Source organism: Poecile atricapillus, chromosome 2, assembly GCF_030490865.1.
Source record: "Poecile atricapillus isolate bPoeAtr1 chromosome 2, bPoeAtr1.hap1, whole genome shotgun sequence".
Taxonomy (NCBI): domain Eukaryota; kingdom Metazoa; phylum Chordata; class Aves; order Passeriformes; family Paridae; genus Poecile; species Poecile atricapillus.
Window position 1 is genome coordinate 9,025,568 of NC_081250.1, and position 27,110 is coordinate 9,052,677.

General features: G+C 39.8%; 1 protein-coding gene across 1 annotated transcript in view; it reads right to left on the bottom strand.

The window, feature by feature from the left end:
- Positions 1-3,484: 3,484 nt before the first annotated feature.
- PTPRN2 (protein tyrosine phosphatase receptor type N2) overlaps positions 3,485-27,110 on the bottom strand; it is a 635,317-nt gene continuing 611,691 nt past the window's right edge. Inside the window, exons 22-23 of the mRNA XM_058833496.1 lie at positions 12,830-12,903; positions 3,485-8,205 (exon numbers count right to left, since the gene is read on the bottom strand). Of these exons, the coding sequence (XP_058689479.1) occupies positions 8,134-8,205; positions 12,830-12,903 (146 nt within the window). The 3' untranslated portion in view covers positions 3,485-8,133. The remainder of the gene's footprint in view (positions 8,206-12,829; positions 12,904-27,110) is intronic.

Below are 27,110 nucleotides of genomic sequence, written 5' to 3' on the forward strand. Positions count from 1 at the left end.
TTGAATCCAGCTCTGACAACAAAATGAGGGTTTTCAGAAGCTGCTGCCTCTTTTGGAGTGGTGAGTTATCTGGGGAAGCTGCTGTCCTCTCAAATTCCCTCCCATACCTTCAATTTTGGTAGAAGATAAGAGTCCAACTACTGGACATGGGATGTGGGATTCAGATTCCTGAATGTAGGCATCCAACATCATTTGAGGCACTTAGGAGATTTAAGCCACCAGCACAGGGCTGGCAAACAAACCACAAACCTCAGACTCCACTGTTTGGCCGGAGTGCTGCAGGCTGGGCAGTGGACCCACAGCATCTGTAGTGACATCAACCACTCACCAGCAAGCACCAAATCCTGCCCAGAGGGTGGGATTCAGCTCATGGATTATGAATTTATCTATAAATCCTTCCGTGTGTGCTACTTTCCTGAGTGTGCTCCACAATGACAACCTTGGTGGTGGAACCTAGAAAGGGATTTATTTGCACACGGCCTCTAATCAGCATCAAGGGAAATTTCAACAAGATCTTCAAAAGGTATTTTTCACAAAGAAGACCCAGAGGAGTCTGCATCTCTGGAGATACTCAAAATGTGCCTGGGAATGACTCTGAGCTATGTGCTCCAAGTGCTGAGTGGAGGTCACACTAGCTGAGCTCCACAGCTCCATTTTTAACCCATGCCATAGCTCTCCACTGACTCCAAAAGGATACCAAAGCTATTTTATTGTGTCCTACTCTATAAACTACATCCACACCCCTGTGTCTAGATCCTGCATAACTGATGGTGTAAAGAGGGAGAAGCAACAAGGGTTTTTCAGGGAAAGTTGTGTTGCAAATGCTCCTAAGAGACTTTGAAGGAATCACTGAGTTTGATGATGTATGTGATTATTTTGCATTTGCCTTTCCTGAAGACATTTGGCAAAAGCTGTCTCATGCAAGGTTCTTACAGAAACTGAGTGGCCATTGCATTAGGGGGAAGTTTTTTGCTGGTTAATGAAAGACTAAAAGTTAAGAAGAAAGGGACAATTTTTGTAGTGCTGGTGATTCCCTACTTTAAACAATAGGAAAAAGGAGGAGGTGATACTGAGATGGCAGAGTGTGAATGACACAGTATTACCTACCGTTATAAAAGCAAAAGTAGCTGTGAAGTGTCATGGAGAGACCTTGTGATACTGCAGGACTGTAAGGATGGCAGATGACACCACTGGTGATAAAGTAATTCATATGAAATACACCTTAACAATAAAGATATAAAGATGACCTGAAGAAAAGTATTTGGTATTGCTGCAAGTAAATGTCTGTGAGCAGAACCTCAGTGGTCAGTAGTGGAGAAGGGCAACAAAATGTTAGACATTCCAAAGAAGAGAAAAATATTTAAAATATCTGAAAACATCACTGTGACACTGGACCACAGCCTGGGCCCTGTGTACCTTGGAATGTAGTACAAACAGAATTGGACAAGTTAAGGAGAAGGGGAGCAAAGGTGATCAAAGGCACAGGACAGCTTCTGTAAGAGGGGACATGAGTTATCCCTGTGCAACAGGAGAAACTAAGAAGGAATAGGAAAAGGATGCCTATAAATTCAAGGTTTAGGAAATCAGAAATCACTTCCCTTTTTTTCACAAGTGATCCAATGAACCCATTTTTGAGGGAACAGGCTTACAATATAGAAAGGAAATTCTTTTGTACTTAACATATAGTAAAATTTTTATGTTCCCTTGAACAGTGAAGTGGAAGCCAAACCAGGTAATTCCCACTCTAAAAATGCTCTGTTTTCCTTTATTGACCACAAAGGAAGCTTATGATGAACCCATCATAAGGTTTCTAGAAGTCCATAAAAAGCTGCTGAGAAGCTGGTTAAGCTGAATCCCACCTGCACTATATGCTGTAAATAATGGGAACAACACATTCCTGTATCTTTGAGTAGTGTGACCAAAGCTACTGCAGGAAAAATCTGGGGCAGGGCAGGACATCAGCCAAATAGCCCAAACCTTACTAAGTGTGAATTCCACATTGAATCTTTTATCTCTATTGCTGATTTACCTGCACGTGGGGGTTTAAATGGTGCACTCTCAAGGGGAGAAATTCATTTTTGATGTAAGCAAAACTTCCCCAAGGACTCAGTTGTTTCAAGCACACTGTGTTTTAAAGTTCCTATGTGTAGGCCAAGACTAAACCCAGCCTACTTGCTACCCCTCCCTCCCTGTGGGTGTGCAGTTCTTTGCTTAGCATCCAAAACAGAAATACCAGTCCCATCAGCACTTGTTTTACAGCTTTGTGCACCTGTGCAGTGTGAGGCCAGAGCAGCACTGCCTGTGTGAATGAATGAATGAATGAATGAATGAATGAATGAATGAATGAATGAATGATGCACAACTGATGGCTTTGGGTTCACCTAGAAGATTCACAATGCTCCAGTAGTTATACAGTTAAACACATTTCTCCTTTTGTTCTCCATCTGATGTTCCCAGAGTTTTCAGAAAGCTGTCTTGGAGATGAAAGACCTCCTAAATTACACCAACAGGAAAATAGCTGTAATGGTGCATATATTTTGCTTCCAAGATGAAAGTCACCTTCTTACACTGAGAAAGGCAGAGATACTAAAACATGCAACTACATAAACAAGGTTAAAGAATGTAAAATTTGATTCCTCTGATGGGAAGGAAGTGAGCTGGACCAGGATCACTTTACATTTCTGTTTACATTTTTCTAGTGATTTCCAGGTAAATGGCACACATATTTTAAGTCTTCTTCAAAACACTAGTGAAATTTTAACACATTGCACAGGGCCATGAAAACTGCTATGCCACGACTACCTAAACCCAGACTGCTCTGACAGCTAACAGGAGGTATTTCATGGGAAGATATAAACCCTTATAAAATGGACAGTGCTTATGGGAAAATGACTTCCTATGCCCCAGGAAAAAGACCCTTTATTGAATGCTGTGTTTGTGTGGTAACCTTATACTTTATTCCTCTTATTTAATATAACAGTGAGAAGTTTGCATTACCTGTTCAAATACTCCTATGAACTTCTACTATTTTAAATCCTTGGCCATTTTGTGATGGTCTAATCCACCAGCCTTTCCTTCCCAAAAACATTTTCCTGCCTTTCTTTTTCCTGAAAGCAGGTAGCATTTAATCTGTTTGTTAACTTGTACACTCTATGACACGGGCTCTAGGTGATTTTTTCCCACTTCCTGGCAGTACAAGGAGGGTCCCTGTAACTTAGTGATTCTTTTGCCTGCTTCACTTTTGGCCTGAACACAGGAACCCACCTCAATCAAAATCCTGTAAGGTGCAGTATTACAGGCCACACACCTGAGCCAGAGCTGGCTGAAATCTCTTTTCAGAGCAGATGAAATGTGCATATCCAAGCCATCAGCAGGGCACTTGTGCTGCTCCCTGTGAGCCTCCTGTTCCCACCTCGGATTGTCAGACTCCATCCCTCCAGCAAGACCCACCCCCCCTAAATAAAAGCAAAGCACCAGCTCTTAATGCTGTATTCACAATACCATACTCCACAGACAACGTGACTTTATTCACAAATATGATTTTTACAGAGGTAGAACAAAATACTTTGTATAATCTTTTTTTTTTAAACTATATACATATAAAGAATATAATAGAATGACAAGAAAGAAAACATTGTAAACAAAACAATATTATGCCATCAAATACAGTACAAACAGCATGCATGAACAGCTTCAAATGAAATCTTGCTGGTGTAACTTTATTTTTTTTCTCATGTGGTAAATGAAGAGCAGTAAAGAGTCATGCTCTAATTGGATTGAGTATGCCACAGCTCTGCAATTTTGTTTTAATTATTTTTTTTCTTTCTTTTACAATAAACCAACAGCATCACTTTCTTTTCACTGTGGTGGGGAATGCTTTTGTAATGCCCAATGTAATATTAACAGAAAAATATAATAATCAAATCTACAAAGTGTACTCTCATTTAAAAAGCAAAACCATAGAAACTGTACAGTTTTAAAAAGCGAATTATCGCAAATGCTTCTTAAGAGAATTTTCTAAAGAAAGAATAAAATATGCAGAATAAAAATGAGGAGAGCTATTGTTCTGTAACAAAGCTAATCAAATACTTGTTTTCTGTTCCAATAAACAGTTTTTTTAATTAATGACTATTCTGGAAACTATGAAGTGGGCCAGGTTTTATTAATGTTCCACTTGACTAATAAAGCATGAACTCCTTACAGGTACTATAGCTGTCATTCCCCTGGGAATGGATGGGAATTGGTTCTGCATGCATGCTGGAGACAGGGACAAGGTTTAGTCATGGGTGTAGATTCTAAAAATATTTTGAAATGTGTTAAACATTTAGTAGTTTATATAAAAATAATCTGGCTTGTTTTGCTACTGGATTGGGACTTAGATTTGTGATTTTCTGCTGAAATTCATTCCTGGCCAAGGACTTCCACTGGGATGGGTGTTACCTGGGCTGCAGCAGGTCCCACAGCTGTGGCCAACAGCAATGGTTACAGCTCACACCTGAACGTCTGAAGCCAACAGTAAACGCCACACTGTTGTTCAGCCCTGTGCCTTAGGCTGAACCTTGAGGATCTGGGATTTGGGGAATTCAGACTTAGGATGGGGAATGGTGCTGTCCTGCCTCTCCGTTCCTCTAAGTCCCAGCCCATGTCATGGGAAGGGCAAAGGCTGGAGAGAGCAACTGTGCTTTAATTCTTGTGACATATCGACTCTGGTGACAACCACCTTTCTGTCCCTCCTGTCTGGACACGCTGACTGCATCAGCAGGGGTCTGATCAGGTCCCTGCCCTGCTCAGGGACAGCAGCTGTGTGCTGCCTGTGGGAAAACAGGGATTTCTGCCTCTGACCAGTGAGGAGCAGTGGGGTTAAACTGCCTTCCTGCAGGTCGCCCCCTAAAACGTCATTTAAAGATTCAACCACACAAACAAAACCCATACACACCGTTTGTCAAGAATGTGAGCCTGTCCAATATTAAACACATGCTGTTTGTGGCCAAGAGTCATGCACCAGCCCCAGCTTCAATCACAATGAGTTTACTAAAGATCAGCAGAAAATTGAACAGAGAAGGATGGGTCTCATTGACTTTGAACTCTCAGGTGATCCCTGCTTCTGGAAGAAGCTCAACTCAACCTGACAGTGACATGGGGTGCATCCCATGTCCCAGTGCAAGTGACTGGGGGCTGGCCTGAATAACATCCTTCACCAGACCACAAAGATTAAATTAACTGCAGTGAAAGAAATACCTGCCCTGTATGGCAAATCCATCTCTGTGGCTTCATCCATGGCTTTGGCATCTTCCTGGGAAATAGATAGTCAGACCCCTTTAGATTGCCCTGGTGCAACTGAAACCTGCATTTCATTAATTGACCCTGCAGCAGATTATCACCCCCAGAAGCATGGTGTTTATTGAGAGGTGTGAACAGTGTGCTATGCACAGATGAAATATTCTGTGTGGTTGTTTACAGTCAACAGAATAAGCCTTGCACCTCTTTGTGGAAGAACTGTACAAAACATGGCTGAAATAACAAGATTGTCAATGATGGTCAGTGGGAGATACTCTAAACCTCTGAGAAAGACTGCATCTTTCTGTTGTGTAAACCGCTGTACAAGGATGGATAAAATAATACATTCCTGCCCCATTAGCCTTGGGGAAGATTAATGCCCTCTAATCTATGCTAAATAAACTCTGAAGCATGAAGTCCCACACTCAGCTGCTTGTGAATTAATAGGGATCACCCTGAAATTGCTATTATGAAATGCAAATATTTGCAAAAGAACAATTAAAAAATATTCCTGAAGTGCAACGAAAGGCTCGTCAGTCATGTTTGTGGTATGCACAGGGACAGTCAGGAGGCAAACACTAATGAATCCCAGGGCAGAAATCTGTGGTAAAACCCCATTAGCCCATTGGAGTGGGTGATGGCACAGCATTTCACACTGGGAAATCATTCCACCCAGTAATCAGAGGGCTTGGCTTAGGATGCCCCAGTTTTGATTCTTTGGACAGTTTGTTTGCATACAACTACCTGTATTTTCAGAAAGCTGCAGTACGTGGCTCACAGTAAATCTACTTCAAACACATGCTGATACAGCTCAAACTGATCTCATCTGCCCTGATCTGCAATTTTGTGTTAGCTAAAGTAATAAAAGAATCCTGTTGAACCTAAATTATCAAATGAAAAAGGCAATTTTCTCATTTATACTCCATTAGTTTTTTTAGTTATTGCTAGGAAAGCTCTAAAATGCTTAGGCCATAAAATAAACATGTGGCTTAATGTACAGTATGTGTACTTAAGAGGATGATGGCATCTGCAGTAACTGCTCTGCACTGCTATAGTAATGGGATGCACAAATTTAGCAACAGCATATATCAAGTAAAGCATACAAAAATGTATGGCAAAAAGTAACAAGCATTCTGCTTTTTCTTTTTTTTTTTTCCTTTTTTTTTAGTAACTCTTTAGTTGCTAAAAAGAAGAAATCACCAATATCCACACCTACAACACAAAATTGCAACATGGTTGATTTTGATTGATGCTCATCACCTCTGTGCCAGCAAAACTGTGTGATACTATTGTTTTTAACATTTCACTGATTAGAAGTCTATAAAAGCTCCCCTTCCCAAATTAAATTCAATGATATATTTTCCATTGTTGAAGTTAAACAATTAGCCTAATATGGTTTCAAGCACACAACACTCGTAAGATTTTGGGAAAAAACCACCCCCGATTCTTAAGTCACAGAGATGTAGGATAGCATATGAAAAAGCATCCAAATATTCACTTTTGAAAATGAAATTAATAGCCTAGATCACTTAGGTACCTTCAATATTTATTCTCTCAGGCCCTTCATTCAAACATATCAGAGTACTTTCTATTAATAATGTAAATTCCTTTAGAAGAGTTCCAGAACTAAACCTGTGAAATCACAGGAGCAAGATTGCATATCCAAACCATTTACAGACATATTTTAGTATCACTTTGCAACAGTAGGCATTAGGCTTTCGAGAACACATGAATCTCTGAAATTCAATCTTTGTGCTGCTTTACCCCTTCATGCTCAGTTCAAATAGGTGTCCTGCAGAACAAGAAGTGAGCAGAGCCTTTGCAGAGAGCTGCAACAAATGCCTGGATCAGACAAACTCAATGAGAGTCATAAAATGTAGATTGAAGATTTCTTCTTCAGCCAGGCTTTTACAGAAATATACTTTCCTGGCTAAAAAGGATGGCACAGTGGAGCTTTACAGAGGGAAATGCAAAGATATAAAGGGGAGAATCCCATTTTCTTCCTCAGTAATCCCATAAAACCAACAATCTCTTTTCATAACAGCTCTGGACAATTACCTGACTGCTGACAGGACCTTTCCCATCACCTGAGGAGAGCCCATGCTCTCCTTTTCTGTGCTGTCAGTGCCAGATACATGGTCAGAGTTGTGCTCATTATCCCTTTAATTCCCATTAATGTGACCAATATGTTTTCTCCCCAGTTGCAACAACCATGCAAGCCTCTTTTACTCATAGTTCAGATTTTCTTCCTCTCATGGCACAAAGCTGAAAAGTAAACAACAGTTAAGAAAACATTTGCTTGCCAAAGCCTGGCATGAGAAGGTGCAAGCTCTCCTTGCCAGAGCCTGGACCTGTGTTTGCTCACACCCCCAGCACTGTTTCATGCTTGAGCTTGGCACAGTATGGGATCAATCACCATCCTCTTCAGGCCCTCACTCTTATTCAGCCTTTGAGAAGTTACAAAATATAACAGAACACTGTTTTCTGAGACAATATTGACTGCACTAATTACCCACAATATTGTATATTTGCTATTAAGAACATGGATGTGTGCTTTCAAAGAGTGACATTCAGGGCTTCAAGGATGTGGGAGGAATTAGATGCGCTGTTCTGTCACTTAATCCGAGGCTTTGATATACTTTAAAAATTTTGTTTAAAACCCCAAAAAACAGAATACATATTTTAACTGTTGAACTTTTACCAGCTAAAGGAGTTTGTAAGGACCCTATCACTATGTGGTTACAACAGAAGATACACAGTTAAGGTCAGGTCACGGTTTCCAAGAACATTCACAGGGACTGAGGATGAGGAGAACGAGGGATGGATTCTGCGGGAACCTTCGGGAGTCTGAGCTGCTCACTGGGGAAGGGCCTTGAGTATTGCATTCACTTCCTCTGCCACCGCTGTCAAAGCAAACTCAAACTGCTCCTGCAGAGAGAACAAACACACACCCTGAATAATAAAACAAAACACCTTCCAGAAAGCCTAGTGCTCTATTCTGCTGCTGAACGTACTAAAGACATTGTTAAAAATATGAATATGCAGGATTAACTGTACACTGCAATGGAAAGGAACAAAATGTTCTGGGATTATTGATGTCATATAACATGTTTGACAGCATCTCGAAGCCAGAGTCATTTTAATGGAGAAAAATGTTAGTAGCAGAACCCAAGCTATCGGGACACGATGATATATTGCCATTGCATGGTCAGAAGGGTTTGGGAGTCACTGATCACCAGCCATTTCCCTCTGACACCGAAATGGGAACATTATTGAAATATGAAGTAAGTGAGATGCTGTAAAGCAAAGACTTTGGCTTTTCTCAGGACTGTTTCTAGTTGAAAGAATCTAAAATAAATATCTCCTCCCCTGATATCTATTATACAGAACAATATCTGGTTTTTGGCTTACCTGTCACTGACCTTTTTAAGCCTCTCTCTTTAATGTCCTTCCCACACTCACAAATTACTCAATTTTGTTAAGACCACTCCTATGTAAGAAATATTTGAGAAGGCTTTTCTCTGCTATTAATTTACTGTAACCTCAGCACCAAAATGATTTACAAGCTTCTGTGCTGGGTTGGCAGAGGTAGGAAGGACGCAGCCATGAACTCTAAGAGCAACCCTAGCACACTCCTGAACTGTGTAGTCCTACAGAAGGACAAAGCAGTTTTAAAATTAACCTCAAGGTTAACAGGTGCTATATTTTCCAAGCAAGATTTTTTTTTCTCAGTAATTTAGCTTACTGAAATAACTGACAGGGTGATTTGGAATTTGAGACTTTTCAGTGGAAAGTTTCCTCAAAATGTAGGCAAATCAAAGACCAGGTAAGAACTGTGGAAAAACTCCTGGATTTTCTGGAAGTACTCCAGAGGTTCAAGGCAGCTGGGGTCAAGAGCTGCTGAGGAATTGACTCTGAGGATGCAGTTTTGAGATGCACCCTGCAAAGCATCCCAAGATCACTGCTGGGATACTGTCTGTGTCTCCCATTAGGAAATTGGTGGTCTGTACCTCCAGCCCCTCAGCTGGTGCTGCCAGGGGCGCTGAGGGATGGTTACAGAACACAAACGCCCCCAAAAGTGATCACCAAACCAATAACATTAATTTTCCACAGTGTTTCATTTTACTGCAGAAATGTACAGGAAGGATGAAAGAACAAACTACAGATGTACAACTCATAGTTCAGAAAGGCAACTGACTCTTAATTCCTGCAATCCAGTGCCAGTCTTCTCTGCCTTGCCTTAGCCGACTGCAGTCAGCTCCCATGTGGAGATGCTTCAGAGAAGCAATGATGGGCACTGTGCCAGGGCAGAAAAAGCAGAACAAAACTCAGAATAATTTCTCAGCGACACTGCCATTCAAGAATTTTGCTGTCTGCTTGGTGCTGTCAAAGTGGCATCCGTGTACACTTGCTGGACTGCAGCCAACAGCTTTTAATCAGACATCAATTCACCCTAAAGAGTAGGACTCATCCCTAGTAGGCACTGAACATGGTGTGCATGACTGCCTAAGGCTCCCTGCACTGTCTAAGGTCTCTGCAATTAAAGGAAACACTGGGAATGCTGGGGGCCATCCAGGAGCATGGGTTGTATTTTAACTGGAGCACAATGAGTGTGTGAGAGAAGCTGGAGAGCAGCTGGGTCAGAGAGGGCATATATGGGACATGCTGGGGCAGAACCAAACTGGGTGCTTGTACCAGTTCAAAAAGCCTGAGGAAGAGTGTCTGCCTCTCCCTGGGACTGAGCAACAGGAGATGTGACCTTAATAACTGAGGCAAAACAATTTACAGAGCATAATCTGCACAGCCAGAGCTCAAAACTGACTGCAGTAAAGGGGATGGGAGAGCAGACATAAGATGTGTGGGGACATGGCCTGTCAGGGATGGTGCAGCTGAGCTCTTCCCCCTCCATCCTTCTGCGTAACACGCCCAGGTGAAAGGCAGGGAGATCAGATCCACTGATGTGCATCACCGCCCTCCCAGGAAAAACCCTCCCACACCTTCCACACTTCTCCATGAGGACAACTGAAAAGTTAGAGCAAATTAATGTCAGTAATTTTTAAAGGAGCTTGGTTTGTTGCTTTGTACCGCTACACTGCCATTCACATATTCTATTTGCAGATGCAAGACTGCCTAGAGATGAATTTTAACATCTAGCTTTGCCTAGAAAACAGAGCTGGTCAGACATTCTATGATGTCAGTTTACCTATAATGCAGAGGTGACAAGAATATACTTAATAAAAAAAATAACCATTGCTATGTTTCATTAAGTCTACAGATAAAAATTCCCTGGAAAACAAAGTGAGTTTATCTAGGATATATAACACAGTAAGGAATCTATCTACTATTATAGATTGTGAGAGGATATAGGAGACAGGAAAAAAAAAAGGAAATATATATTTTTCCATCACAGAGAATATACTTCCTCCTTCATTAGTTTTTCTTCTCACATGTGACATATCAATTCTATTTTACGATTCCCCTGCAAAAAAAAATCCAACAAACCCACAAACCGCTATTACGCTTCTCAGAAATGCAGAATGTCGTTATGATAATTTCATTACAATTTATTATATACAGTGCTTTTGAATTAAAGATCTCTTCCAGAAGACAAAATGCTGCAAACAAATCTTTCCCATGCCTCTTGGAAAGGTGGAGCGCTGCCTGCTGGAAACACAATAACATTGCTGAAGGAAGTTGGTGTTTATTTTGCCTAGGGATATTCTGTAATTGGCATTTCTAACCTGACTTTTAATCCATCGTTTTAAATTACTTCAAGAGTCTAATATTCCTCATTTGTATTCAGTCGGGAAAGCACAGGGGGTTGTTTAAATCCATCAGAAAAATTCTCTGGGGATCGTGCATTGCTAGCATATAACCAGATATTTATAATTTGCAAGACATTAGCTTGAATAAGTGAATTGGGTGGTTTTGAGAAAATGACAATGATGGAAGAAGGAGCAAGAGGAGAGATAAGCAACATCCTGAGAAAATTTTTCATCCTGGATGAAAACACAGGATGCATTTGTTTTCTGGAGCTCTTCCAGACAAATGTTTAGAGGGAAAAAACATGTCTTGAGGGAGATTTTCATGGAACTCAGGTAACTATTGCTGAGCCAAGTAGGAGTTGTTCACATAACCTCATTCTTTGGTTCTGGAGTGATGTTTTATCCTTCTGTTGAAGGCAACAAGCCATAATTTCTCTGCCCTGAAAAGGAAACTGGAACCTGAGCTCTATGTTGCCACAGAGCTGCTTTTTGAATGCATTCTCAGAGTAGTCCAAAATTTGCATCTTACCTCAGAGTAAATACAAATGACATTGTATGCTATTTGCCTTTTTTTTGCCAGTCTGAATAATCATAGCAGAAGAAAGACTTGTATAATTTTATGTCTTCCTTGCAGATAAAGATTAATTTTGACTGGCTCATCTTTATTTTTCAAGCTCTTACTTAATTTGTAAATAATAATTAACATTCCCCAAGCTGTTCTTCAGCAGTATTTTCCCCTAGTATTAATGGGAAATAGCATGATTGAGAAGAGATTCAGGAAAGAATTATAAACCTATGATTCCTGCAACACACATTTATTTCACCTTTGCCCCTCAGCAATTTCAGCTCCCTAAACACTGCAGAATTTCCTATCAGTCCAAGCCTGGCCAAGACACAGTGCTGTCACATTGCTCCTGTTACTCAGTTTGGGATTATAACTATCTTTTGTTATTTTATAAGGCCATAAACAGATTTATTTCACCTCCATACCATGAAAGAGTTTCTTTATTGTCATATTTGCAGCTCTTAACTTGCAGCACATATCCCAGAATATCATTCTATACATCACTGGAATTGTTAATAACAGAAAGTTTAATTTCTAATTTAAGGGACTAGAATTACACCATCAGCTACTATGTTTAGAAGTTTTACATTGTGGAAAAATGTCAAAACTATTACAACTGACAGGAATTTGAGAGTATGGCATTCATCTCACCAAAGTGTTAGAATATAGTTACAATTTTACATCCATAAAGGCTGTAGGCATGATGCAAGCTCTTCCATTCAAAGATACTAAAAATTACTTGATTCTCTGCAAAACTTTATTTCCTTTAATTCAAAACTTTTGGGTTCTTTTTTCCAGGAAAAAAGTATCAAATGCAGCAGTTACATTCTCTTTAATGAGTAGAAGCTTTAAAAAAAATATTACATGCACAGTTTAGCACAGATACTCTAAGAAAATAATCCATAGTTCAGGATGAAAGCAAGAACATTTTTTCCAATGCACATTTTCTTTAGCAGGCTATAGATTGTTGTCTTGACTGCCCTTCATATATGGTAATCAAGATAGATGTTGGAGATGTTACAAGAAAGAACAGTAAACACCGAAGAAAGTAACCTAGATAAATCTTCAGCATAAATAAACCTCAGTTGGTAGGGAGCCAAACTGAGTAATCAGCAAGCGACCTGCGTTAAATTAGGTCATACCCTCTCTCTTCTGTCATGAAAACAACTACTGTGAAAGACCTTTAATGTATTTAAAATCCCAGTGGATTTATTGACAGTACCTTTGTCTGGACCATGCCTGGTCTCTGGTCCCTCAAGTGCTCCAGGGTAGCAGCAATATCAATCTCTTTAGCACCTGCAACAAACCACAAATTGGGCTGAGTTCAGAGCACAAGATAATCCATGCTGCATCTGTCAATCTCTTGCTATCGGGTTCCCTTTGGGCTAACAGTCCAATTGAAAATTATTACATCCATCTCTCAGCAGACTAGGCAGGCAGCTGCAATTTTTGTCTTCATATAGAAAAATAAGAGGTTGGGGCACCTTTTACTAACATTAATTCAAGAGAAGCCAGAGAAAAACAAATTCTTCAAAATGTCTCTGCACCTAGAGCAGAATATGTTCTGTGGAACCTGAGTGTATGTCACGGCAATGCCACTGAGCATCCCTTTGTCACTTCTAAGAGTATGCACTGAATTAAGGGCCCGAACCACACAGAGATTAATGCTGTAAACACAAGATTTAGGTGACCTTTTGTCACCTGCAGCTGACATCCAGAAAGCCTGTCTGTGGCTTCCTGGTTCAGAACCTGTCAGACCACCTTGCTGTGTGGTCACAGTTTCACCTGGCCAGTCTATGGCACTTTCTTTAGGTTCTTCTCCAGGTGTCTGGACATGGCTGCCCTGTAGCTGTCAGCAGCACCAGGGCACTTGAAACAGGCACAGACAGCCTGACTGGTGTGGGACTGGCTCCCTGCCCCATGCACACAGAGGAACTTTCTTTCAATACATGAACTATGGAGATCAAAATGAGTCCTTGAGCCTCTTCCCTTTCTTATAATCCACAAAGACTAGAGAACTGAAGGGGACAGGGAGATGCTGATTTCCTCCTCAATTTCCTCCAGTGACTGGTATTTCAAGACTACCTTCTTAATTTCCCTTAACTGCCTAATCTGATGTTTTATGAAGGGATTGAGAAGGAATTGGGGTTTTGGTCCTGCAGAATTTGGCTTTCTTGTACCTGCTCCCTTCTGCATCTTGCAGGAACATCTCACAGTACCAAAGCACCAGGCAGATGGGCAGAGGGTCATCGTAATGCAAGTGTAACTACCCCATCTCTGCTCCACTATGCCCTACTGCCCTGGCTGGCTGTTCATTCTCCTAGGGCTGATGTGGGCCCATAGCTACAGGAACTTGGAAACTTGTTTACATCAAGTCTCTCCTCCTTTGTACATTCACTTTTGTCACTGGATGGTTTATCAAGGGCAGGGATTGGCCACAATTCTGGAATCTGCTCCATTTTAAGGGATACTCAGTGGTGTGCTATCAAGATTTGTCAACTGCTTCCCATTGCCTGGTCCTACAAATTTCCTGGGTCACCCTCTGCCAATTTGGGACTTCCTTCTGGAGGCATGTAAATATCCCCAAATATTCACGGGGGTCTCAGTGGCCAACCTGTGGGCCATGCACCTAGGGCACTGCTGCTGCAGTGTAACCTGTACATGTCTAGAACACATACTTGTTGAGTTCCCAGAACAGGATTTGGAGAATTGGACCCAACACTTACCACTCTTCCTACAACTCTTGTAATTTAAGGGCTTATCTACCTGTAGTTGGGTTCATATCAATGCAAACATCACACAAACATCATTTACCCAATTCAACTTTATAGCCCAGCACAATCTTTTAAAAAATTCAGAAAAGCAGTGAATAGTGAATGATTTAATCTGGTTTCCTTGATAAAATATATGAAATTATATTTAAAAATAACATCAACTCTACAAGAATAATTGATTTGGAATATATTCTTCAACTGTATCATAAATGGAATTAATTCATTCAGTAAATATAATAGCAACAACTTAGAAATTGTATCTGACAGACAGTTTTGCTAATTACCATGGGTTGGGACATTGCATGCCCTTTGCTCCCCACCCCTCCCCAGGATTTACAGGGATGAGCTTTGAAAAAAAATTGAACGTTTCATTTTAAAATTAAAACCCCCCAAATCTTCTTACAACAGAGCAAAGCAATACTTACATACCCTGTAAAGTCTGATAACAGTGACAGTAATTATACCTTAAATCTGTTGCAGGTTTTGCAGTGGCAATTCATCTGGAAAGCTTCACTAAAGGAACGCTCTTCACAAACCCTAGCACTGGTGTAACACAGTAGCTCTCTTCAGTGTTTACTCTCACACATACTTGTGCAATTAGGTGGGATTTTCCTGTTCCACCACGCTGTGGATGGAAGCAGAGTACTGCAGCGTACTGCAGCCTCACTTGTAGCCTTGTTTGATTACCAGGAAATAAAACATTCCAGTAGCATCTTGGTTCAAAGATAAGAGGAATTCTCCTTTCAGAAATTAAGATACGAAAAATATTTAAGACACTGTCATCCACGGACAAGGTTAACCACAGTTCTGAGCTTCCCATGTGTACCCTGCAAGGATGAACCCAGAGATCCTCCCACTGCAGCTGGCACGCTCAGGTACTCATGACTGTAAACATATATGGCCTCCCACCACTGAGGAAAGATCTTTATTTGAAAACACTCTACCCTCAGGACAAAAAGAGAAAAGGCTTATGACAAGACATAGATACACTCTTCAATGGCCAGGCTTCAGAGTTTACCTTTGAAAGAGTTAATTCCTCCATTTCTGTGATGCAGATTGCAGGCATTTACTAGTGAACCGATGTCTGCTTTTTTATCATCATTAAGGGAATGACATGACTAATAGTATGAACAACACTTGATTAAAAAATCCTGATTTAGCAAAACACAAAAGCATATTCATGCTCTGGAATGTAAGAACAGTCCTAGTGGGCTGTTGTGCTTAATGGGAAGCTTGTTCTGAATTGTTTTGTCAGTAAAATCCCTAAAACATCAGATTTTACTGACTGGTGTCCCCAGTCCATGGGTTGTGATCAGCAGGTCACCCAAAAGCATTTGTAATATCCCCAGCCTTAGGTAATTTTAAGGAAAAGCAGAGCAAATCAAGGGTCTCGTTGAGATGCCATTGGGTTAGAGACAATCCAAAGCAGACACATGGATTGGTTTGCTACACCATTTTTATCACCTCTGAATGCCTTGGATACTATGGTGATGGGAAATACGTAAGTGCCTGGAGAGACTGATCAATGAAACTTAGTGCTGCAAAGACAGGACACTGTTTCAGAAGAAAAACATCTCAGAACAAGAAAATTCACAGGACAGGAGATGAAATCAATGGCACAGGAAAAAGCCAGCATGAGTTATTCTCTCTCTACATGAGTAAGCCTCTCTTCCTCCTCTGCATCTACATGTTCTGCATCTATTCCCTTTTTGTGACTAAAACAAATGTGCTTAAATATATATTGCTAGTCCTCTATTAAATCTCATTTTGTGATGAGGGCTTTTTTCTATTCAAGCTTAGGATACTCTGCTGCTGGATTATGTAAATTCAGCTCACTACCACTGGCGTGTGCAATAGCCTGTAAAAAGTTTTCTGGTGACAGACACAAAGAAAGAGATTTTCAAGGCACAAAGGGAGGTCTGAACCCAACCTGCATTCACAGGTGAGAAGAGCTCAGTGTTTAAGTGCAGCGTGAACTTTCAACTCTCTTTGGAATTATTTTGCTGAAATCTGACACAAATTCAACACTTTCTTTGTCATGCTGAGGCTTTCTCTTTAATCTGGGAGTATGACAATATGGCATTACATTCTATAGTACTCAATAACAATTTATTTATGCTTTTGAGCCATTTCAGGTGACAAAACACAGCATATGCTACATGACTTTGGGAGAGAGGGATATTGCATCTAAGGACATTAGGGTCAAGCCATGCTCTTACTGAGATGGCCGCAAAATATCCACGCACTGCTAAGGCATTTGAAACACTGCTTATCTGGGAAGCCCACACACAAACTAGATTTGATGCAGTGTTTAGAGCAAAAGCTGGAAGAGCTTGATCCACTGATTCCAAGGATATCAAATTATTGGAAGTGTTTTGCTTAGGCTTCTAAACTATTAAGTCCGGTAATAGATGCAGATGTCAATTTATTGTCATACAACAAGTAATCTACAGAAGGGTTAAAAATACTAGGCTGGAGTGAGATCTGTAAAAGAAAACAAAATATTTCAGAAAGGCAGCATTTTCTATCTTTTATTTCTGTCTTTTCTTCCCACCAATCTGTCTGCTACTGGTTTCAGAAGCTAAAGAGAGGGATAAAAGAAGAAGAATTTAAACAATAAAGAACTGTCTTTTCACCTTTTGACTGTATTTTACTCTGCAGGGAATAAATATGGCTTGTATTTGTGACAGGCTTTTTCACAATGAATTTCATTGCTTGTTTTAAATGAACATACAAATGTAACTTAGTGTGAGACTGAGCAAATACTGTACCATCAGTATTGTGAAAAATGACTGTGCAATGTGCTATTTTTTTAAAACAGAACATACACTTGCAGTAATTCACTCTGAGCCAGATACTGCCAGCCTTCCCCTGCCCCTAGCAGCTCAGTGAGCTGGCTGAGTAAATACCTCTGAAAGCACTTCCACACCAGTGCAAGCCAGATTTTAACTTCAGTAATTAACTATCATCTTCCTAAAGGCTTGAAGCATTCACAGTGAGTGCACAACAACTCACATCAGGAACATTAACTGGATAAACTAAAGGAAAACAAGAGAAGATGCAAGCTGAATGATATTTTGCCCCCAAGGAGAGAAGCGGTTTCTGAAGTTTAGGGTCATATCCTTTGCAACCCTCTCTCTCCCCGCAGGCATGAATGCTGGATGCACGCTGGCACTTAACAGCTGGTGCTCCTGATTAGCAGATCTCAAGGGGTTAAAGTGTTTGCCCTTAGACAGTTGTGTAAGTGGAGTATCCAGCATGTCATAAAAACATGGGTAAATTCCCCTTTTCTCCTGCAATAAATAACAACCCAGCCTAATTCTGCTGCAATAGGCTCCATGAGGTGACCAGCAGCTCACAATATTTAAAATCACCATTAATTACCTAATGTTACTTTTATGACTATAATAATGAAAGCTTCCCTCTTTTCTCATTCCCCTAGACATGGCAGGGGTCCTATTTTGCTAAGCACAAAACACATGAGAAATACTCTGTGGAGGATGGTCCCTTCCACGTTGTAGCAGTACTGCTGTCACTATGATGGCACAGAAATATGACAATGTTTGTCAAGAGGAGTAAAATCTTTAAATGTATCAGCTGGGAAGAAAAAATGAAGGCATATAATTAAAAAGTTTTTTTTCAGGTTCAGCAAACTACAGAGTTTGTGCATCAGAAAATGTGCTGGCTTTTTTTTTTTCCAGTTATAAAGAACAATCAGCATTTGTTACATAAATGCATGAGAAGTTTTAGCTTAATTAAGGTAATCTTTGAGATTTTTATGTAATAGACTTGAACATACACTGAAAGCAAAGTCAAATGCTCTATTTTATTCAGTACTAATGAAAAGTGAAGTGTAGATTCTGTGAGACTGATAGAATTTTATATTAAAGCTCTGTCTTAAAAGGAATATTTTAGATTCTAGATGCTCTGAATTTTCTGTGTATTTATAAAAATAAAATGATGCTTAAATACTTCATCAAAGCAGTTATTTGTGGGGGGTTTCTTTTTAAATAATCCAAGCTGAAGAGTTTTCTTTGTGAATGTTTCACAAATACATTTTGTTCATAAATATTAAATTAAAAAGGATTTTTCTAGTTGGGAAAAACTTCCAGATCTACTGGCATATATTCTCAAAAAATATGATTATAACTCTGTAGAATGGCTACAAATTTGTTACTGTGACTCCTAAAGGATGGAGCTCCTAAAGGATTGGTCATTAGGAGCTATATTTAGATAGATTTCAGTTCTCTTCCAGACTGAGACTTTGACTTCCTGCACCACTTGGGCTAAATCATTAAATTCACCCTGTGTTTCACACCATCATTTATAAAATGAACCATTTTTTTTCCTACCTAATGAGTTGTTATGAAAGCAAATCCATTAATGATTATAAGGTACTTGGACACTAGAGAGGTGAAGACCTAGATAGATCCTCTTATTTTTTTTTCCAATACCCTTTGCACCTTTCTCAGCCCTCTTTCTGTTCTCCTTGATCATAAAGCGATCACAATACGAATATATGAGGTAGGAGTCATGCTGAGCAGTTATAAAGGGGGTGCTCTTAGCAACTCTACCATTTCTCCTTAAGGAAATTATGATGATCAGTGTGGGAATAAGCATTTACCCCACCAGAAAAAAATTGAGTAGTAAGGGCAATACAGAAATGACCTGTCAAATGTCTTTCTTTTTGTAGCAGAAAGTATTCAGCTTCATTCTAGTCAGATATTACCTGCCTAATGCATCTTTTTATATTTATTATATTGTATAGATTTTGAATTAGGCCTTGAAGGGCAAAGGGACTTGTTAGCTATGATTAAAAACTGGCTTGTTAAAATCTTGAAGGAACAGTGCCTACTACAGTTCTTTATGCTGTTGTTGCTAGAAGCTGAAAAAGAACCAATTAGTGTTTGCAGCCTTTAGCCTCAGATCCTGCACGGCTCAGTATTCCCAGGCAGCCGGGAGTGCTGTGGAAAATACACTTGTAATAATGTGAAACAACAAAAATACACTTGAGAAGGAAAATAAGGGGAAACAACACAGTGCCAGTGAGGACACTAAGCTGTCTCATCACAGTGTGCCTGTGTTTAGGAAGAATGCAAGTGTTTGTCATGTTTGGGTGATGGCTGCATGACTCATGTCTAAAAGTGGTGCGTCATGGTCAAAGCAAACTCGCGCGCAGCGGCTTTGTGCTGCCTTTCTTCCCTCCCCACCTGAAGACTGACAAAGAGGCTTTCTTTGGTACTGGATTTTCTGGGCCTTTTCTGCATTCAGCTTTGCCACAGGAAGGGGATAGTGAACTGTGGAGACAAAGGGACAGACAGTAAACAGATCCAGGTCTGTCAGGAGCCTAATACACAAACATACCCATCTATACTTCTGTCTGCCACAGTGTATAGAGAGAGAAGTGGCCCCTCTGGTGAGTTAAGAGGGTAAATCAGCACTCATGGACTATTACACTGTCACAGCCACTCTGTTTCCAATGTCTAATGTAGCTGGACATAGCACAGATATGCTGCAGATTTGCAAATCTCCTAAAGTCCTACATGCCTCCAGCTTCCCACTGACAGCTTCTAAAGGAAGGCTCATGTAGCTGCCCCAGCAAGTGTTTGCCCCATTGAGTACTTAATGTTGCAGCAAAACATTTAATCACACCATATGAGGGGCAAACTCAATCTGATTAAAGAGAAAAGGGTCATAACTAGGGGGAGTGTAACACCACTTCTTCACTGACCATTAGTTTTAATAGCAAACCGGTAATATTTACTAACTAGCTTAGTCTCAAAGGCCCAACCTCATCTCATCTACTCCAGCCATCCTTGAAGTTCGAATTGGAGTTAGTCATCTCCTCTCTCAACAGCTAAGAGAGAGAGGGGAAGCTCTGATGGGCAATTCATTTGCCTGAGAATTATCCTCCAGAGGTGCTTATCGTTCTCCTTGATGACTGAGGAGACCCAGACAACTAGGTTAGGTGAGGTGCTTAACACTAGATGTTTTATGTGCCTAAAGTTAGCTGGAATGAACCTGGGCTGAAAAGAGCTGAGTTTCTGCTCTTCATTTCTGGGTTCACAAGTGCTAGAATCTGCTAAAGCTTATGGTGTTTGAGATCTGTGCTCCCCTATTTCCCTTACCTCCACATTTGGTGATTTTGAGGGAAATTACAGAAGGAAGAGAACATGGAACCACAATGAAAAGATAAACCAGCAGTACAGTGTAGTGAAGGCCGTGGAAGTGAAAAATGTGTCCTATGAGTAACTGCTGCGTGTATAACGCTCTGCTGCAAAAAAAAAAAAAAAGAGCATTTTCTTCCTCCAACTTGCATTGACTAAGTGCCCACTAAATAAAAAACACTTGGAAGTATTAGAGATAAAAAAGGGGCCTGACCATCAGCTAGAAACTACAAAATTAAAAGCAATTTTCATTTGTAGTTATCCAGATGTCTGCTGCTGTAGCTCTGCTCTTGGCCTGGAGGATCATTGGATGCTTTTCATGGAAAGAGAAAAGTGTTAGCAAAATCCTAGTGAGGGGTACAGTTTTAAAGATAACAAAAAAGATTAATGTATTCAGGTTGGCATTTTCATGATAAGCTTATTCACTCTTTGAGCTGAACAAAATCTGTGTGCATGTGTGTGTAGTTAGGGATGGATCCAGCCTATGCCTAAGTCAGTGAATTGTCTGTAATTTCAGACAAAGTTCGTGCTTCTGTGCACCTAACAGCAACCCAAATTAAAAATTCATTACTTTTATTAAAAAGAAAACCAAACAAAAACAACTTCAACAAAAGTACCCAATGGGAAAGCAAGCCTGTAAATAGAGAAGGGAGTGCTTAAAGTAATAAAAGTGAAGTAATTAAAATTATTGTGACAGTCATGCACACAAAGAGTGTACATTACATATATGCATTACATAATGTGTTACTGTTTACACATTTTGTATTAATACTTGAAGACTGCATGTAATAAATGCACAAATGTGATATGGCTTTGTCAGTACACAATGCAAAGGAAGCTGACACTGAAGATGGAAGACCTAGGCACAATCCAATATTTTTAAAAATTATACAGGAAAATAATGCTTCTAAAGTTTTACATTGATTTTAACAGCCTTGAAGGGATAGAAATTCACTGCTGACATGTCAGTTTTTAAGTTAATATCCTTTGTCAATGCAGAAAAAAACATGCAGAAACCACTCACTGTAACTGAATGCAAATGGATGCTAATTTGAGGACCAATCCTTCCTCACTTCCAGTGTGTGAGAATTGTCACATTGCATTCTATACATGATAGGAATTGTTTCTCTTTTACAATTAGATTTCCTCCACCCTGCCCACAAGTTAAAATGAATATGCCTAAATTACTACAGAAAAATTGCTAAAGAAATGGATGTTAATGAGCTTTATTCCATATGGGATAAAATATCCCATAATCACCTATTGTCACTGTAGAAAATACCAGTGCACACATCTAAATTCAACTTACATGTTGAATTTAGACACGCACAGCACATACAGAGCAAGTATTGTGGATGTGCTGTTACTTCCTGCTAATAGATGTTCCCCAGGATCAGCTCCCGTGGAGTTTTACACAATTTGATTCTTTTAGTATCTCTTCCAGAAACTCTTGGTACATTACCTGAAATGCAGTTGATCTCCATGTGATGAATCAAACACGAACAAAGTTAAGATGCTTATTGCAAAAATGACATTTATGAAAACATGTCTCACTTGGCCTTAAAAAAAATCTTGCAGTCCCCTTTGGAAAATATGCATTTTCTTTCCAGGAGACACAGAAGTAGCTCGCCTACATAAATCTATTAAATTGTAAGAACTACATTTTACATTACTTTCATTTTACGTTGCACGTAGGTGGCAAAGCTCTCACAAGACAGTACATGGAGTGACCTGAATAAAAGATGCAACTGTTATGGATTCATTCTCTAAACTCTTTTAAGCAGAGTTTATCCTTAGAAGTGACTAAACTGGTCCAGCTATAGAAACTGTGGAATAACTACACTTCAGGTACCAAATTGTACCTTTTACAGCCAGAAGACCACCACTGGTCAATTGAACACTTCTCTGCTGCATGAGATTAGCTACCAGAAAAGAAATGGTTTTACCCTCTGTACATAAATTTCTTTTTCCAAACACATGGCCAGATGCCTTCAAAGCAATAGCACAGTACTTCTGTGACCTAGCTTTTTCACTTTTCCATATCCTAACCTACCCATTTGTGGGAAAAAAATGCCACACAAAATCCTTACCTGCTTGTCTCCTCCTCAGTTTCAGTCAATGACCTCTTGTTTTCAAATTAGTCACTATCTCAAGCTGCTTACTGACATCAATACATTTCTTTCAGGGTCTTCCAGTGCTCTATGGGGACCCCCCTTCGTGTTTCCTCTCCCAAGGAACAGCCATGTCTGATCAGTCTTTCTTCACAATTCATTTGCCCCTAACCCTGGATAATTAGGATTGCTTTCTACCATACTTTCCTACTCCCAAATAGTTTCCAATAAAATCCTCAGAATAGCAAACAACTCAAGAAATATGGCTCTTTTAAGGTAATCCCTGAGCACTAAATTAAAAAAAAAAAAAAGGCTAAAGAAATTGTATCAATAACATGTTTAATTTTTGCTTAAAATCTTTATATTCTGTAAAGGAAACCACCTAAAAATGCAGAACATACACCATACAGTGGGAAAAATCAACCAAGAACACCTTCCCCATGGTCACTAATTCATTTCAGAACAGAAGCTTGTAGAACATGCTATATTTTTATCTTTTATGAAGTATTAATTGATGACTCCATGAAGGCAATAACATGCAAAAAGCTTTAAAGCATCATATATGCAAATGTGTTTTTTGAAGGAAATAAACACTGTTTTAAACAGCTTTTTCTAAATAGTAAGAGTTCGCTGAGCATCTCAGGCTGGACTGTGAAAAACTATCCTACACATTCCCCATACACTTGTGCATGTAGCTGGGGGCCCAGCTCTCATTGTGATTAATTATCTGCAGGGAAAGGCTGCAAGAACGAGCACTATTTGCCTAATTGTGTTTCCAGGGTAACTCATTACATAAAAGTTACAATACATAAATGCAGCTCATTCGAAAAACCGGCCTTTTAACATACGATACATTTACATGGACACGAGCACCTTCCTTTGGAAATTGAAATTGCAGCATTTCAGATTTACATGGTTGGCACTACTGCTGCTGAGAACTGAGGCGCTCTTGTGGACAGCACAACAGTAAACAATGCAAACCCCAATTTTTTGGCTCTGTATTTTTTTCATGTGTTCCTAGAGATAATAATCTGTCTCACCCAAATCTCAAAGACCAGCCATGTAATTAATTCAAACTTAGAACTCAAAACAAATTAAATTTTTAAGTCCTGAATTTTTCTGCTGTGAATTTTTTTCCAGAATACCACCTATTTCTAATCCCACTTTTTGACCCTCTAACCATTAACTACCTTAAAAAAAGCCAGAAAAAATAAATCTCCCATTTACACTATACATTCTCTCAACCCTTATATGAAATGTAGTATGTTAAATTTCATTTTCATGGGAGAAGCTTGATCCTGGGCTGAGGAAATATTCTCTCATTCACCAAAAGCATGTCAGAAATAGTGAGCTCTAGACTTGTATCGGCACAACAGAACAATAGAATTTTCTCAGACTTTGCATAAGGACTCAAAAATAAGCAGATTGAATCCATTTTAACACGAGTATGGGCAAGCATTTCCTTTCATAAAATCCTTTCAGAGAGGAGCTAACCCCACAACTTCATTATGATTGTTAAATCCAAACAGCAGATAAGCAAAACCTCAGCAAGGGTTCAGATTAGCCCAAATCATTTGATCACGATGAGTCAGAAGGCGAATTAAGGAATCTTTTGTTTTGCCTTAAAATGTCACGGTATAAACTGCATCTGCTCAGGAGCTGACTCACAAGACCCTCAGACAATAGGGTAGCAGGGGCAAGGAAAGGACTTGGGGAGATAACCTCCATAGCCAGCCCCAGCCAGAGTGTGTGTGCTCATCAATTATAATCCAAGCTTTTGAATGCAAGAGAATAAACCGTTGGTTCAGCTTTGCTAAATCGAATCTTTTTTGCTGGGTTTTAGAATTTGGAAATCAATACTTTAAAAGGATTTTAAAATTCATATTCGCCTTCCCTTTGACTCATCTCGTTTCAGCTAGTTCAAACACAAGAAAATGGATGGTCAGCAAACCCTAAGCAGCTGCTGGCTGGATGAATATCTAAAAATCAAACTATTATCTACACTATCCAAGCCTCTCAGTTCAGAAAAATTAAAGTGGGAAGACACATAATCTCATCTTTTTTTTTTTTTTTTTTTCTTTTTTTTTTTTTTTTTTCGGTGCCAGAAACACTCAATAAAAATGTCTTGCAATATATCACACTTTTAGTCACTACAATAAGCCTGCGGGAAAGAGATGAAATGAGAAAATTCTCAACTTTTCTCTAGATCACAAAAAAACCCCAACCTGATCAGCTCAGCATTAGTGTGAGTTTGGAGTGAGGAAGAAATATCAAGTAGACTAAATCTAAATCATCTTATCTTCCCTAGTAACAAAGGATAAAACTTGTAAATACATCAAGAATGCTGAAATTCTTAGCAGAAATCAGCCTCAGAGAAACAGTCCCTATCAAAAAATCCAGCAAGCATTGTTATCTACAGAAACAATCCATTATCATTTTCTGTATTTATTTAAATCATGAAAAAGCACATGGGCTGAACTGAATCACTTTTCAGCTTCTAAACCAAAACTAAAGCTTGTCCAAAGACAGCTGTCACAGAAATGAGAGGTGATTTGGTAACTGTCTTAAAACTCTAGCACCCATGTACAAACAGTTATCATAGTTAAATAGGCGTCATAGTTGAAACATGTTAAATAGTATTTAAATATGTTACTGTAAGGCCAGATTCAACACTGTTTCATTTTTCTTATTGCCTTGATGGGTACAGGATCAGAGTCTCTGCATATTACAGAATCACAGAACACCAGGCTGCAATGGGACCTCAGCTGGTCCAAACTTTCTAGGCAACAGCATTTGAAGCTAGGAAGAAAAAAAAAAATAGTAATAACTACACAATAAATAACTACATTATACTTATTGGAACAATGAAACAAAAGGATATACTTTGCATTGAAAGCTTCTGCTGACATGACACAGGAATGACAGCACTGGATGGACTCTGCTGCTCTCTGACACTCCAGTATCTCAGATTATTTAATGTGGATCTTAGGAATAAGTGCACAGATGCAGTCATTGAATTTACGGCACGGAGGACAGTGAAATTCATTAAGAACCTGTCCCAACAGCAAATCTGTCCCAGTGCCCCTGTGAGATCCTGCACATCCTCGATCCACATGCTCAATTCACCCCCCAAGTACACCACGGGAGAATTTCGGCCCTTGGTAACAACTTTTACTGTCCTCCAAGTGCCCTGAGCTGAGACGCTTTGCTTCTTTAAATTTTCATTCTTTAAAATTCACTTCCTCAAAGGGGTTGGGGCCATCAAACTGATGTGGCAGATGTCAAACACAAAATCCTCCCCAACTTCATTTCTTTTTCCCTGCTTGAGGTTTTAGGAACAGGTCCCTTGTTGGTGGTTTTCAGCATCTAAAATAATATGAGGGCTGGAAACAGCAAGGTAGAAGATATGAATTTATAACGTGTTTAATAGACTAAGTGTTAGCACTAATTCAATGAGCAGTAGAAGGAATTGTAAATGACAAAGGCATTTACAGTTAACTGTCTAAGAGAATGCAGGGAAGTAAATCATTACATGAAAAAGGAGCTCCTTTGCCCAACCTATTAAAGACCCCACTAAAGAGCCAAGGCATTTATTGATTGCTTTCTACTTTCCCACTGCTGAAACTAAGTACTCCTCTATTTACTTTGATTTAAAAATGCATTATTGTCTACTTTCTAATAAACCAGACCATGGAACAAGAAACTCAAATTATTCTAAGTTTATTCTTAAAAGTCCGTGGTGTTTTTTTTTTTTTTTTGGTTGCTTTTTTTTTTTTTTGGTTTTTTTTTTTTTTTTTGAAAGACTGAAGACCTTAATCCTTAAAAGCCTTTTTGAAAGAAGGGTTCCTCGATGCTGGCCCTGCAGCTGGGCCCAGATTGAAAGTGCACTTACATTTTTATGTTCAGTGCTGAAGGACTCTGAAGTTAGCCCTCGCACTGCGCATAAAAGCTTTGGAAAGGGCATTCTTTGCCACTCGTGCAATTCATTCTCTAAGAAAAGGAAATGGAAAGAAAGATTTCATGTCCAGGGCTTCAGGCCTTTGATCATTTGATGAACATTGGATCCTCAACCTGGGCCTCCAGCTTCTCAGGCCAGACAAAGAGGGCCCCGGCCGCACAGGCTGGGCCGCGGCTCCCGCCCGAACAAAACCTTTGGCGGCCGCACAGTGTGACAGCCTGGGAAAGGCCCACCTCAGCAGGGCTGAGATGCCCGCTCTGCCCTTTGATCTTTCATTTAAACTCCAGCCAAAGCACCAGGTCAGGGGATTTCGCGTCGCACACCCCCACGGGCAGAGGGGAGCAGGTCAAGAACAAAATGGGGGTGACCGATCTCCAAAAAGCCCTGTGACGCCTTTCTCTGGCCAGTTTCACATGACTTGTCTGGCATTGTGAAGCGCTAAGCCCACACTTAAAATGGAATTTGACATTACATGGTACAATGGAGTCAATAA